Here is a 17438-nt window from a genome sequence, read left to right as displayed (position 1 = left end):
AAGTCTCTGCTGTCTCTTATTTGTGGAATTTTATGTCACTTGCATTTTTTTCATGGAACAGTGTGTCCCCATCCTCTTCTTTATGTTGAGTCTGCTTCATCCTATGTAGGCAAGTCAGAGCTGATCATATTCAGGATGTATTTTTTAGCATATTATCAGAAGGATTATCCAGTTTAAAGTTGATGGGCTTTTTATTCCTTAAAGGCCACAGATAAATGTGCCTTCAGAGTGTAATGAACCTTCCTAAAACCTATCACTATCATTATAATTTGATCCTTTACATAAACTGCCTCTTCTCTCTTTCTCCCAGGATCCTGGATTTCCGTCGCGTTCCACCAGTTGCAGGTAGACTGGTTAACATGACAAGAGAAATACGAGATGTTACTCGCGACAAGAAATTGTGGAGAACATTTTTCATCTCACCAGGTAGTCTTGGAAATAGCACTGTATTCTTTCTATCCTGCCGAACACGTACTTAAGGGAACGATGCGTAGATTGCTTAATTGCTCAGATATTTCTAATAGAACTGTCTTCTAGACCTTTGAATAAAAATAAATGTGGAGACATAGCCTACAAAGAAGACTTTATTGTTTTGAATTGAGTGCCTTTCCCCTTGACAAATTATCCGCAGAGACAGGCTTTTATGTTCACAAAAGCAATGTATTCAACAAATGTTTTATGCAGAGCAATTTCTAAAGCAATTTCTTCTGTTGCTCTCAGTTTACCCAAAACCTTATTACTTAGTCCATTAGTTATTTAGACCTTTTTTCTAGTGCTATGTGATCCATCAGTTCTGGTGGTCAGATGCATTTATCTCTTGGTTTTTACTGGAGGACCAAAAGCTAATTTTCTCAGAGTCATGTGCCTCAGTTCTTATTACAAGAGGAGTCTGAAAGAAAAGCAAGGCAATAAATGTGTAAGGTATCCTGCTTCCAGCTCACATTCACAGCTGTGCAGAGGCTGGACTGGAAATGATCTGAATTGTTCCCAGTCTCGTACTTGCTTTGAGGAATGACTGCAGGAACCATTACCTCCCTCTATTTCCATTATTTTTCACTCTTTCACAGCATCTGGTAGCCCTCGCCAAGGACAGAGCTCCACAGGGTGGGAACTGTACAAACACAGGGTGAAACCACATTCTGGTCCCAGAATACACAAAAATAGGTAAAGACGGTCAAAAGGTGGGAGAGAGATGGTAGCCTCTGGGGTGCTGAAACAGGGGAATTAAGCTCTAGGTTAAGACACAAATGTACATTCTTTATTATGTTCATAGGGAAAGAATATATAGAGAAATGTTCATTTTAAAGCATTTAGCTATGTCCAGTGAGCTTAGCTGATATTAGTTCAGCTGTGTGCAAATGTGTTGCTGAACTTGGGCTATGTCTTGTGTAAACAGGAAATCTCGAGTGGAAATCTCCAGGGTTCTCTCCTTAGCTTGTGTCATTGGCCGGCAGTTGTTTATTCCAGATCCCCAAAGCCAAGACCCAAAGACTTCATTGCAGTTTCTCCCAGTGTAGCAGTATTTATGCTGGTAGCTACAAAGCACAGCCATGTAACTACAGCGCTTTCTCTCTTAAAATGTTCATCACACTGTTGTGAGCACCAATAAAGTCATTATTGTGAGTGTTATTTTTAGCTTAATATTTATATTCAGCTCTGCAGGACACAGCTGAGAAGACCGTTATTAATTCCAGTAACTTCACTTGTGAAATACATTACACAATTACAAGAGGTTTCGTCCTACCACACATTATGTGTGCTCCAGTTTTACCCATACTACTGAGAGTGTTCACAAATGTGATGTGCAGGCATTGTGTGCACAGCCGGGCACTTGTCTCAGTCCCTTTCTCTCCCCTTCTTTCCCTCTGTCTCTGTCTATATTTTATTTATTTATTTTTTAATTGATTTGTTTGTAGGCAAATAATTACCCCTCAAAGATGACAAAAATCCTTGCAGTTGTTCACATGCACAAGATACTTTGGCTCATTTGAAATATAAGACATTTTGTTCGCATTTTAGCAAGTAAGACGAGGATTAGCAGGCTTGCTTGCGTTCTAGTCTTCCCAGGTTATATATCAAGGCTTAGGGGTGAACTTGAGTGATTTCTGAGAATTACAAAACTGTACTCGGGTATTGAGCAGCTTACAGCAGCCACAGCCCAGCAATGCTGAGTTAATGCTGCCCATTTGGATGAAGATCTTTATCTTGTCATTACAAAATTCCAGACATCCAAAGGATGATCCAAGCATAATCCTTTATTCAAATTTATTTAGAGGTCTTGGATAAATTCAATTAAAATATTTGATTAACTATGAATCAGGCTTTTCCGTAGAATGAAACACTTAAGCAATTATTTTTTCTTTCAATTTTACATTTCCTAAATCAATATACTTTGCTTAGATCATTTTGGTTACTTGCCAAAGTTCTCCCCTACAAGGCCCCCATTTAATTAGTAGGATTCTCATTAACATATGCCCAGCCTCAGTCTTGTATTTCATACTGACCTTAAAAGGCAGGCATTAATTAATGCCTAATGAAAAAGTAATAAAAGCCCTAAATTAAGCAATTAATTCTGTTGTGCTACATGGATCCTTGCAAGAACCAGTCTGCGCACCCACATGAAGCTGTCGAGGCCCCCCGGGACTGCCTTGCAGTCGGCTGTAGCTCTGCACCTCCCTCCCCAGCAATGCCTGATGACAGCGACTGGAGACACACTATGTCTGCCAGTGATGCAACAAGCCCTGCATGTAATTTATTTCATACAAAACCCTTCCCCTTGGGCTGGGAGGCCATCATTTGCAAAAGAAACCCCTTCCAGCCTTCAGAGGTTCGTTACGAGCATCATAACCGATGATGTTCACCAACACGTGGTATTTTTCCCTGGACCAGCACTGGGAAGTGTTGGAAGACACCTCCCTGCTTTTCAGTGCCTGGGCCACCTCGCTTGTCCCATCAGGAATGGAAACGGGCCTCTTACTGCCATAAAGCTACCGGCAGATGTTGCTCCACAGCACGCAGCATCTGTCCTTCCACCAGGGAGTGCAAATGGCTGAGAGCAGGCAGGGCTGCGAGGGGCAGGACGGGGTCAGGCGATGCATTAGGAGAGAAAGCAGATTGCAGAAAAATGCTCTTCCAGGCAGTTTGGACTAAACATGAGAAATGGAATTAGGTCAGTAATTATTTAAATTAATTTTACATCCTTTGCGGTGGGGTAGACTGCAGTAGCCCTGCTACTTTCACAAATGAATGGTAATTTGCTAGGAAAAAAAGAGACATATTAATGATGTCAGCCTTCGTTTTGGAAGTAATTGAGGCAGCAGCTTAAAGAAATCAATGTTACACAGCTAGTAAGCATTATGTTTTTGTTCATATTAACCAGTTCCTAGGAATTATGGATTTTTTTTTCCTCCTAGCAAACAATAGTAATTCTGAATTAGCTATTATTTTGAGCAGGTAAATGAAAGATCTTTTCATGCATTGCTTAGTAAATATTCAGGGTTCTTTCCAGTGCTTGAATTGCACAGGCTTGCTAAATGTCCTCTATTAAGAGTCATGCAAATCTCAATAAAAGAATTGCTCTGCCAAGCAATTTGCTTTAAGGTATCTCCACTTGTTCCTTTTCTTCCCAAGAAGAATTATTGTTCAGCTATCAGGGTGACGCACAGAAAATGTTCAGATGAGTACACAGACAATCTCTTCTTCTTAATTGTAATTAGGTGGAGTTTCGATCAACAGGCGTGGTGATTTTTGCATGGATTTCATTACGAATCATGACCATTCATCCTCAGATAATGGAAGTCAGACATTTGTAACACCATTCGGGATTCTCTTGCCTCCATTGTGCTTTGGGGAAACAATTTTGTTTATTTGTTGGTGTTTATTTTTGTATTTTTTTAATGAAGAAGGAGCTTACATGCTGCAAATTCGCAGCATTTGAACATTTCACAGTATATGAACATCCCTTTCTGCCTTGCCAGCAGTGCTGCTGCTGCCATTTCTACCCAGCCCACAGGAGCACAAATTTCTGGTGGCTGCTCCTTTTGCAGCTGTACTTTGGGACTCTCATTTTTCCCTTCCAAAGGCCAAACCCTGCTCTCAGCATGGGCCTCCCATCAAAGCCCCGGGTTTGTGTCTCCAGCTGGAATTTCCCACTCGGCACGCCGCTGTGCAGAATGTGGGTCACCTACTTCGGTTTCCAAGAGGCTTGCTACTGCACTTTGAAGTCCTAAATGAGAACTGTGTTTTTCTATCTTTGGTACCTCTTTACTTCTGCATTTTTAAGAAACCTTAAAAATCTTTCCCCAGATAATTTGGGCTGCTTCATCTCACTTGCTGTGTACAATAACTAGGGTAGAGATACCAGGATATCTATTCTGTATCCATCAAAGCAATTAATTTCTTTAATAATCACTTGAGATCCAGCACCCTGTCACCTCCACTACCCCCAGAAATCAGACAAGAGTGATGGAAAGTAAATACTACATATCTGAGAGAATACCAGATGTCAGAAAAAGCTTTGTCATCAAAAGAAACTTCTCACCAAGAAATATGCTTGTGTTTTTACCGCACATTTGCTGTCCTAATGACAGGACGCATCCTGCCGTCGCTCAGAGGTTGGGCTCCTCTTGAAGGCAGTGGGGGCTCTGCGGGAAAGTCAATAGCCGGAGGAGCCCAGCGGGAGCAGAGCAGCCCATGTGCCAGCCGTGTCACCCTGCAGCAGCAAATGCGATGGCTGCGATAGCCCCCGAGTTTTCCTGAAGATTTATCTGGATACGAATGTGTGATTACTGTCAGATGATTAGTCCCAGTTGCTTCCGTTGACAATACCAAGCAGGGTTTCATTGTTCCCAAAGTTAAATTCGGAAGCAAACTATTAAACACAGTATTTATCTTCCCCGCTGTGCGAAATGCTGTGTTTAATGTAATTCCTTTCTGGAAAGGTCAGATTTACATAGTGTGCAGCAGAGGCTGCGGCAGCACAGGAGGGGCATCACCGTGCTGTTTCCTCTTTACAGAACTGGTACAGCTGCAGATAACCACACATCTGCTTCCCTCTGCCAGGTCGTCCAGCCTCCGGAAGATAAATTGTCTCAGGTGATCAAGATAACTACGAGTGGGTTCCTTCCCTGCACACAGGAGCAGGTGGTGCTGACACAGCTGAATCAAAGCAGGAGCCCCACTGCAGCTTCAGTGCAAACATAAGCTCTGGCTGCAGCGCAGGGGAGAGCCCTGCCTTCCCACCGAGGCAGCAGGCACCTGGGAAATCAGGGATCTCTTCATATCTCCTAATTCTCTTGTGCTAGCCTGCAGCGAGCGGCAGCATCTGTATGTGATTTCTTGTAAATCATACCTTGTGGCAGCTTGGAGCCCCTTGAAATACTTGGTCTGCAAGCATTTCTTTTAAAGGTATAAATCACAGATGTTTTCCCCCGGTTTTTATTGGCTGAGAAGATCTCAGCCTTCCTAATGACCCACTCTGATCCTCCCATTCGCAGACCATCTGCAGCTCACAGTGCTGCCCGCAGGTGCTTGGACAACTTTTCACTTTCATCCTGAATTATGGAAGAGGTTCACATGGAGGCATGAAGCCCTCCTGGTTTTGCCAGGATGATCAAAGGCAAGTCAAGGCACCTGTGTTAGCCCTGTAAAAACTGCGCCAAGTCCGTACTGCGATAGCATTTTTTGAACAGGAAACCCATGAGAGATCATAGACTGCAGGGCTGTGAGCCCACAGCTTGCGTTAGGTTGGGTTTGTTTAGCTGTTGCTTGATTTTAGGCTAAGAAAATGAGTGGAGTCCAAAGGAGGGACACAGACATGGTCCTGGGTACAAGGAGAAGCAGAGGGATTCAGATTCATTTAACCTGGTGAAAAGAAGAAAAAATGAGTGGGGTTTCTGTTTACAAGTTAGGTATATCGTGCGATGAGCTGTGCCAAGGCTTGTGCTGGGGTTCATCAGCAATCGCCATGCCAAGTGGCTTTATGGCCAAGGACGTGGTCATTTCTTAGCTCACGCGAAGGCTCAAACCACTGTTCCTTTAGTTAAACTGTTAAGGGACTAAGTATATCTTAAATGTAAGGAGAAGCTTTAAAAATATTTTTAAGGGTATTCTGCACAATAAAACATTTTAATAACAGAATGAAAAGTGCAGGCATTCTGAGTGTTCCCTTTCTTGCTTTTGTTATTTCTGTTCTTTATTTTCTCTTCTCCTAAGCACTTTTCTTTCAGTAATTGTCGGCGAGGTTTTTGACCACAGGGTAAATATTTCTGGAGTGAATCAGGATGTGTTTGACTGGTATGAGCCAACTGTGTGAATGTAAATATGCAGTTCGGGTAGGAATTGTACCTGAGGACAGAGAGGTGGGTGGCCGTTCGAAGCCAGTCACAACAGAGAGATTTGAAAAGTGTGTGTCCAGCATAAAGTAACCACAGTGTGATGGACAGATCCGATGACCATCGATAGAGGCTTGGGAATAAAGAGCTGATTCAAACTGCCAAGCAGTAAAACATCATCCTTTTAGTCCGATTATTTGATGTAATTCCAGGATTAGCAGTCAGAACCATGTAATATGGCTAGTTAATGCAATCAAAACCATCGCAAGACCTTCTCCGCATTCTTGTGTTCCTCCTTCCCCACTTGCAGCCTTGTGCCCAGCTTCTCCATCCCTCTTCTTACCTTGATGGCATTGGGGATTGCCTTGATGGCTCCTTGACCTCTTCACCCGTTATCTCCTTTCTGTTGCACACCAGCAGTGCCCCAGTCCCACCGGTGCTTTGCCAGCCCTAGGCGGGCTCTGGATTGCGGGGATGTGCCCCAGGGCTGAGGGGACATCGCAGCAATGGGCAGAGCACGGTGCTGCAGGGCACAGCTGCGATGAAACCCCACCAGTTTGCCTCCTGGAGCCACGTGGGCTTCTGCAGCAGGCAGAAAATAGACTCCATCTACTCACCAGCCCTTCCTGCCTCCTTTACACTGATCCTGCCCAAAGGGAGAGTAGCTCAGAAGCAATATTTGAATGTAGAGGCCTTGGGGGGAATTAGGAAGCAATGTGACTTCTGCATCCTTGTGCTACTGTAAGCAAAGGGCACAGTCCTCCTCTAATGACATTTTATGTTCACAAAGCAATTGTAGGAAGAGTTGTTGCACTCTGACAACATCAGCATCATGATCCTATTCTTGTTCATAGTCCAATGCTGGGGTCTGGGGATGAACTGCTCTCTCCCACCTCCAGTGGGAAGGGGGTTCTTGTAACAAGGTGGATGGTTCCTGGTGGTACAGGTATGTGTGGTAGGAGCTCTGGGGAAACTTCAGGTTAACACACACCCCAAATCCGCTGCAGGTCCTTTTTCTGTGGTTGATGGAGTAATGTGATGTGTGGAGGAGAAAATTTCTGTTTGGGATGTGTGGTGAAAGATTTACTTCTGTGCTATTTCCACCTTCCCCACACACCCCAACACGAGTCTGCATGCTGCATAATTCTCCTTGGTAAAGCTGCCAGTTCTTCTCACACCAGCAAGTAATCGGATGAAAGTTTTTTGTCTGTTCTTAAAGAAGTGAACCAAGATTTGGAAAGAGGCTTAATTTTGGTCATGTCATTGTTCGCCCACAGGATTTGGGGTTTCAGCCACCCCAGTTAGCTTGGGGTAACAAATATATGCAAAAATATTTGTCAGTCTGGGACTGAAAGGAAAAAAAAAAACAACATATATTTTGTGGTTTTGGAATATAAATAAACTGGAAGTAGTCACAGAGAGCTCATCACAGGGCGTGATCCCAGCCACTGAAATAAATCAGTCTTTCTAGTGGTTTCAGTGGAAGAGAACTATGCGTGGTAACGGTGGGTTCTGGGTTAGGGCTTTATTTCTGCTTATGTTCCGTTGCACGCATCAGTATTTTTATGAATTCTTGAACACTAATTTAAGAGTAGGCTTTAAAACTGTTTTTCTTTATTTGCCAGCCAACAACATCTGCTTCTATGGTGAATGCTCCTACTACTGCTCAACTGAGCATGCCCTGTGTGGAAAACCAGATCAGATTGAAGGGTCTCTAGCTGCTTTCCTTCCTGATTTGTCCTTAGCTAAAAGGAAGACCTGGAGAAACCCTTGGAGACGTTCCTACCACAAGCGCAAAAAAGCAGAGTGAGTAGCGGTGAGCAAAGGGTTCGTTCACCTGCTGTGAATGTCAATAAAAAGATAAAACAGTGCTTCTTTTACCTGATCTAAAGCACTAAAGCTTAGGAGAACATTTGCATTCCTTCGGTGGGTCCAGCTCCTGGGAAGGGACAGAATACTTGTGCTTGCAAGGAGCTCTGCATTATGGTCTGAACCTGAAATGACCTTCAATGGCATAATTCCCTGGTGGGATACATACCTGCAGTGGCTTTTGAAAGGATGCAATGGGTCCTAAGTCCTAGCAGAAAGAGAAAGATTCACTGCTCTCCTCAGCCCTAAATAAGTCTCAAATGTTTTTGACTGATGGTGCAGCTGGTCTCCTAAATCTTGAAGCTGTTAGCCTCATAGTTTCCAGTCGTGTTTTTTCCTTCCTTTTTAATCAGTCACAATCTTTAGCAGTTGCTCGGATTACTGAAAGCAGCCTGAAGAGTCTGCTGCCTCCACCTGACCCTGTCCTCAGTTTAACATGATACAACTAGATCTTCGCAAAATAACAATTTATTTTTTTTGATACTCGGTAAGCTTTGCATGTCACATAAAATATCAAAATATCGGCTTTTCCAGATGGGAAGTTGATCCAGATTATTGTGAAGAGGTTAAACAAACACCCCCGTATGACAGTGGGACCAGAATTCTGGATATAATGGATATGACAGTTTTTGATTTCCTAATGGGTATGTTTCATCTCTTTCAAAAATTAAATGCAACATTTAATTAGAATAAGAACCACTTCTTTCTACACCGCTCTGCATAGCTCAGCAATTTATTAAAGCATGGTTGAAGCTGCATTTACAGTATATGCCATTCTAGATGATTATGAGAAAATGCAGATTTACATGGTTATGTATTCCCATCAGCGCAGATTAAAAGAACAAAGATGTTCAGAAATGCACAGTGATGAATGCAGGTCATGCTAGTCTCCTTCACAGCAGCTAAGGGCTTCACAATTCACTTTAGTGAGTGCCTTGCCATTGTAATGTATGCCTGTGCAAGGATCGTTGGTTATTGGCACATTGTTTTCATCCTCCAGCAGTAGTCACTGCTGCTTTCTCTGTAAACCTGGGGGTTGGGACTGGGGGGTGGAGAAGTATTGATTTGTCATGAAGGCAACTGCAGTAAATAACAGGAAGATTTTTCTGTTTAGGTAACCTGACCACAGTTAAGTAATTTTTTAACAAGTAGATAACAGTGACCTATTCCAAGCCTACTCAGTGGTTAACACTAAGACATTTGCACATGAAACCTGTCCTGCTGCAGCCAATATAACTGCACGGTGCCAGCACACATACTCGATCCTTGGACACGTGCTAACATGGACGTATCCTCTGCCATTCCCACTACTGAGGTTTCTGCAATTGACTGCAGCAGGAGAGGCCAAGTCCCAGCTCAGGAGCCATATGTTGCATCTAGAAGTGACTAAAGTCCACATCATGAAGACAAAATTCATAGCTTGACACTAATACTCTGCACATTGACTGTAAAAGGGAGATCATGCATCGGACTGACGTGTGTGCCCAAACAGAGCTGTTCAGCTGTACCAGGAGCACCCTAATCCCAATGTTAGAGCCATAAGATTGTTTTGGGTTTCCAGACAGACAGAAATTTGGGGAAAGATCTTAACCAAGTTAAAACAGGGTATTTGGTCATGGTTCAAAAATATTAGTGAAGTCATATGGATTATCATCCCTGTTTGAAGGGTGCGTTTTCCCCCCCTAAGCTAAACCTTGCACCCAGCATGCATACCATTGCTGCTCTGTGCTCCACATAGACTGAGGCTTGGAGCAGTTGGTGTCATTTTCAGTGACGAAGCTGTGCTGGCTCAGGATGTGGCTGCCTTGTGGATGAACAGGCCATTGAGATGCCATCGTTCTCGAGTGGAATTTCCCTTGGTGTACTCCAGGAGAGGGTTTTCTGGAGGGTAGGAAGGTTTATTTTTGTCTCCTGATAGGTCCTCTAGAGCTTAAGAGTAAAAGCTACAGGGAGACAGAAGAACTCATCTTCCCTCCCAGAGGCTCTGATGGTGAGACGTTTAAAGGAGATGTTCGGGGATTCTCCAGGGAATTTATGGGTACAGTTTAGCATAAAAGCCCATTTTGTAGTATCATACTTTGGGGTTTCCACAGTAGAAATGAATAGTGCCAATAGATCTGTAATTTTTTCCACCTTCTACCTTTGGGGAGTGTTGGGATTCTTGCTGAACCATGGTTTTGGCATTCTTCTGGCCTGCACACCCAGCGAGCCTGAGTGAGAATGGTCTGGTCTTTCTTGTCTTTATTCTATAGGTAACATGGATCGACATCACTATGAAACGTTTGAAAAATTTGGAAATGAAACATTTATTATCCACTTAGATAATGGAAGAGGGTAAGTACCTTTAATAATCATTTTGAACAATCAAACAATTTTGACCAAACTAATTACTTTATAGTAGCCATTATAAGATGATTTCTGCATCCTGTGATTTACGATTTAGTAGCAATTATGCGTATAATAGGGCAATATTACAAACTCCAAAGGGAAGCCAAACTCTTCTATGCTATGTGCTGGTCAGGCACAGGTTTGCCTTGTCCATACCTCAGAGTTTATAAGGAGAACACTTTAGTAGAGCAGGGTACAAAATAAATATTTTTCCCCTATTTCAGAACAGAAAAACTGAAACCCGCCAATACAATAGCATCTATTCAAAATAAGTGGCTGAACTTGGAGTCCAGATTTCCTCAGCTCCAGTCCAGTTAAGCAGAACATACACAACTATGAACTTTTTACTTCCATTTCCTGAAGCAAACAAAAAAAGAAGTGAGTGAGTGAGTTTTCAAAACAGCTTTTGTCACATCTTTGTTCTTACCTTTAAACAGGTTTGGAAAATATTCCCATGATGAACTTTCCATATTGGTGCCTTTAAACCAGTGCTGCAGGTATGTTTCATCTCTGTAGTTGTTCCCCATTTTATACAGTTGTTTCCACTAGTAGGACTGAAATGTTCAAGTGCATCTTCTGCTGTGAACCTTGGAGACAAGGAGATGCTGTGATCCTGCCTGAAGAGCCTGACCTGACCTAGCCCCGAGCATTGGCACTGATGTGCTGAAGTGCTTTACTGAGTCAAGATCTTCCAGCAGGAGCATAGCTGTGAGCTGTTGTGAGAGAGGCTTTATTAAGATGTGGCTTTATTAAGGCAACATACACATCCCATTGGAGTCAAGTGGGAACACTCCCCCGATCTTGTTTGAGTGCTTCCCAAAGGTATTTGTTCCTCGATGCCCCTGGCCAAGATTTTCAGAGGACAAGTGATATTTAGAGTTTCAATTTTGCATGAGATTATGCCCATCTCTAAGCGCTCCTAGCCAGGTGAAAATTGGAAAATTCAGAGTATGACACCGTCTGGTTCTGATCGTTTCAGATCACACAGTAACATTTTTACTCTATTATCACTATGCTGACTACAAGCCCTGTTGAGATCAATAGTGGTGAAAATACTAATTTGCTTTTTTTTCCTTTTTCTTTTAGAATAAGGAAGTCTACCTATCTGCGATTACAGTTGTTAGCCAAGGAGGAGTACAAACTCAGTCTCCTGATGAAGGAATCTTTGCTAAAAGATAAAATAGCTCCCATTCTTTACCAGCCTCACTTGGAGGCGATGGACAGGCGGCTGCGGATTGTCCTCAAGGCTGTTAGTGACTGTATAGAAAAGGATGGTTATGACAATGTGGTTGAAAATGACTTTAACACTGATGTTAACACTGTTGCGACCGAGAGGTAGTGAAATCGCAAGACTACATTTTTACCAGCCAAATAAAGAAGATTCAAAAAGGAAAAAAAAAAAGTCTTGCAAAAGACTGTGTATGCCACTTTGTGAATTCAGTGAATTCAGAAATGAGATGTAATTGTTCCCAGAGTAGGTAAAGTGTAGACTCTGCAAAGGATTAGTTCATTAAGAAAAATAAGTCTAACGTGATGCGTTTTCATTAGTTCCTAAGAAGAGATTATGAAAAGGTTGAGAAAATATTCAGTGACAGACAACAGTCTGATAGCAAAACACCTCCTGTCCTTTTTGTATAGAAAGGAGGCCTTTACTTAATATTTTCTATTTATATATGGTATATCTATGAAACCCCAGACCTACCTACCAAATTTAACTAAGAGGGACGGCATAGTTTTGTGACTCACACTTTATTTGTGGTGACAGTCCACTTAGTATTTTGTGTTAACCCTTTAAGTGCTCTAATCCACTGTATCTTATTTAAATTGAATGCTTTTTTTTTCCAGCTACTCAGCATTTAAAGGGTTAAGGCATTATGAACTTTTAAAGGCAAATAATAATAATAATAAAAACAGTGGTTACCGGAAGGGAATTTCACTAATTGTGCATTGACAGGAATACTTGAATGTTGGTTTTACAAAGTGATGTAAAATGACAAGTTGTACTATTTATCCTTAAGGAGGTGGCAGCTCTTATCTTTCTAGACTATCATAGCTGAGCTGCTACTTTTCAACTTTGCTTTTGATAGTTTTGTGTAAATATATACATATATGGGTAAAAAGCTGCTTTCAGCAGCTCTAGGCTTACTTTTGCAGCATTTTTGTGGAATTGTTTGCAATGTGGTTAAAGTGCAATAAAGATATGGCAAAATGTGTAGCCATCACGTGTAAATGGATTCATTTTTCATTGCAGATCTTGTTCAGGGCAAAGCTGTGTACATCACCCAAATACTCCAGAAGTAGTTGTTTAAATTGTTGTCCCCTTCTGTAGTAACAGCAAGTCAGGCTAAAGCAGGGAGCTGGTGACTAATATACAGTACAACTCTGATAAGGAACACAACATTGAAAATGGCTAATCTTTAGTATGAAAGCATTATTTTGATTATCATTTCAGCATCCCTTCCTCTTGCAATTATAGCTGTAGAAACAAGCTGTATAGCCACACCTTTAAAAGATTATGGCTTGACACACTGCCCAGAAAATTTAGATCATCAGTTCCTCTGGATTGGGTTGCAAAAGCCCTTGAAGAGTAGGAAATCTCAGCTAACATTATCTAGAAACACAGTATTCTCAAGCAAATAATTTTGAATCATGCACAGCTGAGCTTGTGTAATATGTGTTGAGACTTTCAGGCCAAAAGCAAGCTATAAATTGAACAAGTGGCTGTATTTGACTTGTAAAAACGTGGAGTGGTACAGAAGGAATCCCTCACCACTCTTTTGGGTGGAGGAGAGAATTTATTATGACAATATTCATCACAGACATAATTCTCAGCTGTCATTTGTTTCATTTTATGTCTTTCTTCTCAAGGATTTATAAACACATATTTTAAAAGCTTGTAGCCAGGTAGATTAAAAGAGAGGCATTACAGCATAACCCAGCAGTATTCACACTGTGAACAAGAGGAAGAACTGCTCTATCATGTCATTCACTTCTTATGTTGATACATGATCACTAAAAAATGCCTTTGTTACTATTTTACTACCCATTTTAAATTCCCACGACTCTCACATACATGGCATGCAAAGATGACAGAACAGCTCAGATTCTGCAGCTGTCCATGCACTTGGAAAATTTCTATGTTACCCTGTGGCTCTTTACACTTCCTGAGATCCAGCTGCGGTACTGAGGATTTTCTCTGCAACACAGCACTTGCACTGCCGCTCCCTCTCATTTATCCAAGAGATGCAAAAAACGGATTGCAAAACTGTGAGATGGGTTTTACATACTTATCTGTATCCTTCATCCCTCAGGGGTTACAAAGGACTACCTGCATGTCCTTGCGCTCTCTTCCTCCCTCAACAAACTCAATTTGCCTCCCCTGCTTAATCCTCAGTGCCTGGCTGTGATTTTCCTGCAGGTGCAGCTTTTTCTCTCTGTGAGATTGTGAGACAGGGACAATAAAAGCATCTCCTATGGGAAAAGCTCTGCTTTCTGCTCTTGGGGTCAGGTCAGCCAGGGCTCTGGGTCTGCAAACCTGATTTTCTTTTGGAAAGCAGCATTTGGCAGCCTCTTAGCTGAGGGAGGAGCAAACGCAGTGAGGATCTTTGTTCTTTAGAGGCTGGGCTGTAGGTCAGGAGCTCCTGGCAGGGAGGTTCAAGCTGAAGGTCTCTGCAGAGGGCTGCTTGGTGTGGTCAGAGATACAAACTCACTGTTATAAATTGGAATTTGTATAAGCTAACTAGCAGTATTTATGTAGAATAATTAAGTAAAGGTTACTTGTCCTTGCTATATTATAACCATCTCCATCAGGTCTCCAAGTTTTTCCATTTCCTGAACTTTGATGCTTCCCCTTGCAAGCTCTGTGCTACAGCCCTTTGTAATCCTACAGAAATTATTCTTGTCTTCAGTAAACCGCAATCCTTGGTTACCTCTGATCCTAAATTACACATACAGAAAAGGTGGGGGGTCTTCTCTGTAGGATAGGACTTGAAAGTGCCTTGGAAGAAGGGAGGTGTTAACTAAGAAACTGGGAGAAGTTTCCTTTCCCTTGTACTTCAGGTGAGAAATTGGGGTGAATTAACCATACCTAAGTAAGTGCAAGCCCAAATACAGGTTGGGGTGCTCAGGCAATAAATGGCAACAGCTGAGTTCAAGCCCTTTGTGTAGCTGGGGGGGCTGAGGACTTGGGGCTGACCTGGAGGAGGTTGCTGTGTGTGGAAGGGCTGCTTAATGAAACAGGCTGTGGAGCTTCTCAGTATATACCAGGAAGCTCTGCGGTGTTTGTAGTTGTGCTGCCAGGTAGCTAGAGTTTTGACTCATTAATTCTCTAGGTATTTGGGAAGGGGAAGGAATTACCGCCTTCTTCCAGTATTTCTTTTTGATGTGGGTATAGATGAGCGGGCATGACAGACAGGAGATCAGGGGAGTGAACTCATTGCTGCCTTTCAGCTCCTGGGCTAAAACAGCCTAGGGAATAGCTCTGTACAGCCCAGGGAGGGGCAAGCCTCTGCTTTCTGGGGGCATCCACATTGTGCTAAGACAGGGCTAGCATCTGGCCTGAATTTCTTCTCTTAAAAACCTCCTTGGTATTTCTGAGCCTTTAGGCAAGGGGCAGTGCCCTCCAGGGGTGAAATGAGTCCTTTGTGGGCAGCAGGAGCTCTCTGAGCTCCTCCAGCAGTAGTTGTAATTTGAGGGCCCCTTTGCATGAGGACAGCTTGTTTTTTGGGGGGGGGGTGTCATAGAAAGGGCACTGGGGGTTTGATGTACGGAGGTCGCACACTTCTGCCTGCCCACGTGGCAGCAGTTTACCACAGTGCGAGCTGCTGGCTCCGAAAGGGCTGTCACTGTGCGTTAGGTCAGTAATCCCTGAGCTAAGGAGGATTAGCATGAGGTGGTGTAACATCTCTTTAGGAGTCCTACATATCTCCCAGACAAAAAGATTTGCTCTAAGAAGATAAATAAATGTCAGAATCCAATTGGTTTGTCTCCGACTCTCAGAAATGGTGTAGGAACGGCATCCAGACAATAACATACTGAGAAATCTGCAGTTGTCTGTCAGGGGCATAACATGTTCAGCACAATAGATACAGTATGCACAATAAATAACAGATAAAATAGATAATATACTTCTAAAAGCACTTAATTACAACTGTATCTGACAGCCTAAAACAGCTTACTGTATTCTCCTGAGTAATACAGATGAAAGCCTCATTTTGTTTTGCTGGTTTTATGTTGTTCAAGCATCAAAGGAAATTCACACAAATTAAAAGAACTCTCATTGTTTGAATTAGGTATCGCTGTTGTGATCAGTGGTACCGGGCAGAGCCCGTGATGTATATACAAGCTGCAAGCCTGAAGGAGGTTGCGGTGTAAGCAACAGCAGGAAACATTGCGTAGGAGGAGGGAACATGGAATTTCAGCCCGACTGCTGCCTTCGGGCACTAAACTGAAAATGAGCTCGCCTTACGTGGGTGGTAGAGGAAGGAGTGTCCAAAGGGTGATGTGATGTGGCTCCTGCTAGTGGGGCCATACAAGGCTATGTGGTACCCAGGGGTCTAGGTGGGCACCCTGCTCGCTCTCTTCTATTGCAGCAACTACATCGTCACCTTCACACCTCCAAACTCCACCTGCAGGCTGTCCCTGCGTCAAGGCATTTGTGGCCCCAGCCTAACTGTCCTGAGTTTCCAGGGTGGAGCTGGGCCCATGCTAGAGCCTTAATGATAGAGCCAAGCATCCTTCCAGTGCTGAATGTAGGACTGCAAATATAATTTCCCAGAAATTAGTCCAGGTATCAGTTGTTTCTATAGACTTGCTAGCCATTGATCATTCACTGAAATATTTTTTACAGTATACCTGTGAAAGTGATTCATTGGTAGCCTCCAGCCAGTACTCAGACTGTGACCAGATCAAAATTAATTCAGTAAAGTACCCATCCAGTGTTTTTGGGGACTGTCTGGAAAAAAGAATTAAAAGCAACTCAGTTTGGTGGCCCGAAAGACCTAAAAACTCTGGACAGGCCAGCTCCAGTCATGTGTAAGAAATGAAGCAGAAGCAAAAAGGAAGGCTTATGGATTTGGCAGCAGCAGTACCCTTTCCTCTAAAGCAAGGTCAGAGCAAAAGTTTGTCTAGAGATTGTCTTCAAGAGCTGCTGGACTGCATGCCATCAGCTGCTCCATCTTTTTCAAGATATTAAATACTTTCCAAGGATTTATGCAACTTTGATGTAGTTGGCCTCAGGAAGTAAGGGGATTTTGAAAAGGCTGGGGAATGTCTGAATTTGTGTCCAATCCACTATATGGAGACTGATGTGCTAGGAGATCAGCTCCACTCTTTCAAATGACCTTCGTACACAACTATCACTGGCCCTTGTCAGAAGTTGCATGTGTTATGCCTTGAGTCTTGCTCAGATACGGGTCTGAACCCAACAGCTTGCAGTTGGAATTGGCAGCTTGAGCCGAAGCAGAATATCTCAAAATTGGAGGTGTCAGATCAGAGCACTCTCCACTGCTGTGAATGTGGGAATCTGGGTCATGTCATGCCTTGGACAGTGTAATGAACAACATTAGGATCCTTACATAAATTCTTCTGCCACCTGTTCTAGAAAGGAGCTCACTGATTAATAGACACGTATAAAACCACCTACAAGCTTCGGTTGACCCTGACAGACATAACTTCAAAATACATCCCAGGGTGGCTAAAGATAGATCCTAATCGAAAGACAGACAATTTAAAATCTCATCCCTCCAATGTCTGGTGCTGTACTAACGCCAGGCAGGTGTCACTCGAGAGGTGGTGGCAGGGGCGTGCTGAAATACAGCGATCTCTGTACGTCCGCATTGCTCGCTGGAG

General features: G+C 42.9%; 1 protein-coding gene across 1 annotated transcript in view; it reads left to right on the top strand.

Moving 5' to 3' along the window:
* The window catches only part of FAM20C (FAM20C golgi associated secretory pathway kinase), a 58336-nt gene extending 45532 nt beyond the window's left edge, over window positions 1-12804 (top strand). Inside the window, exons 6-11 of the mRNA XM_066977420.1 lie at window positions 311-426; window positions 7958-8138; window positions 8736-8845; window positions 10454-10535; window positions 11027-11086; window positions 11676-12804. Coding sequence (XP_066833521.1) covers window positions 311-426; window positions 7958-8138; window positions 8736-8845; window positions 10454-10535; window positions 11027-11086; window positions 11676-11928 — 802 coding nt within the window. The 3' untranslated portion in view covers window positions 11929-12804. The remainder of the gene's footprint in view (window positions 1-310; window positions 427-7957; window positions 8139-8735; window positions 8846-10453; window positions 10536-11026; window positions 11087-11675) is intronic.
* Window positions 12805-17438: the final 4634 nt, after the last annotated feature.

The sequence above is a fragment of the Anser cygnoides genome, chromosome 15 (genome assembly GCF_040182565.1).
Source record: "Anser cygnoides isolate HZ-2024a breed goose chromosome 15, Taihu_goose_T2T_genome, whole genome shotgun sequence".
Taxonomy (NCBI): domain Eukaryota; kingdom Metazoa; phylum Chordata; class Aves; order Anseriformes; family Anatidae; genus Anser; species Anser cygnoides.
The sequence above is the reverse complement of the archived record's forward strand: the minus strand, read 5'-3'. Positions and strand labels throughout refer to the sequence as shown.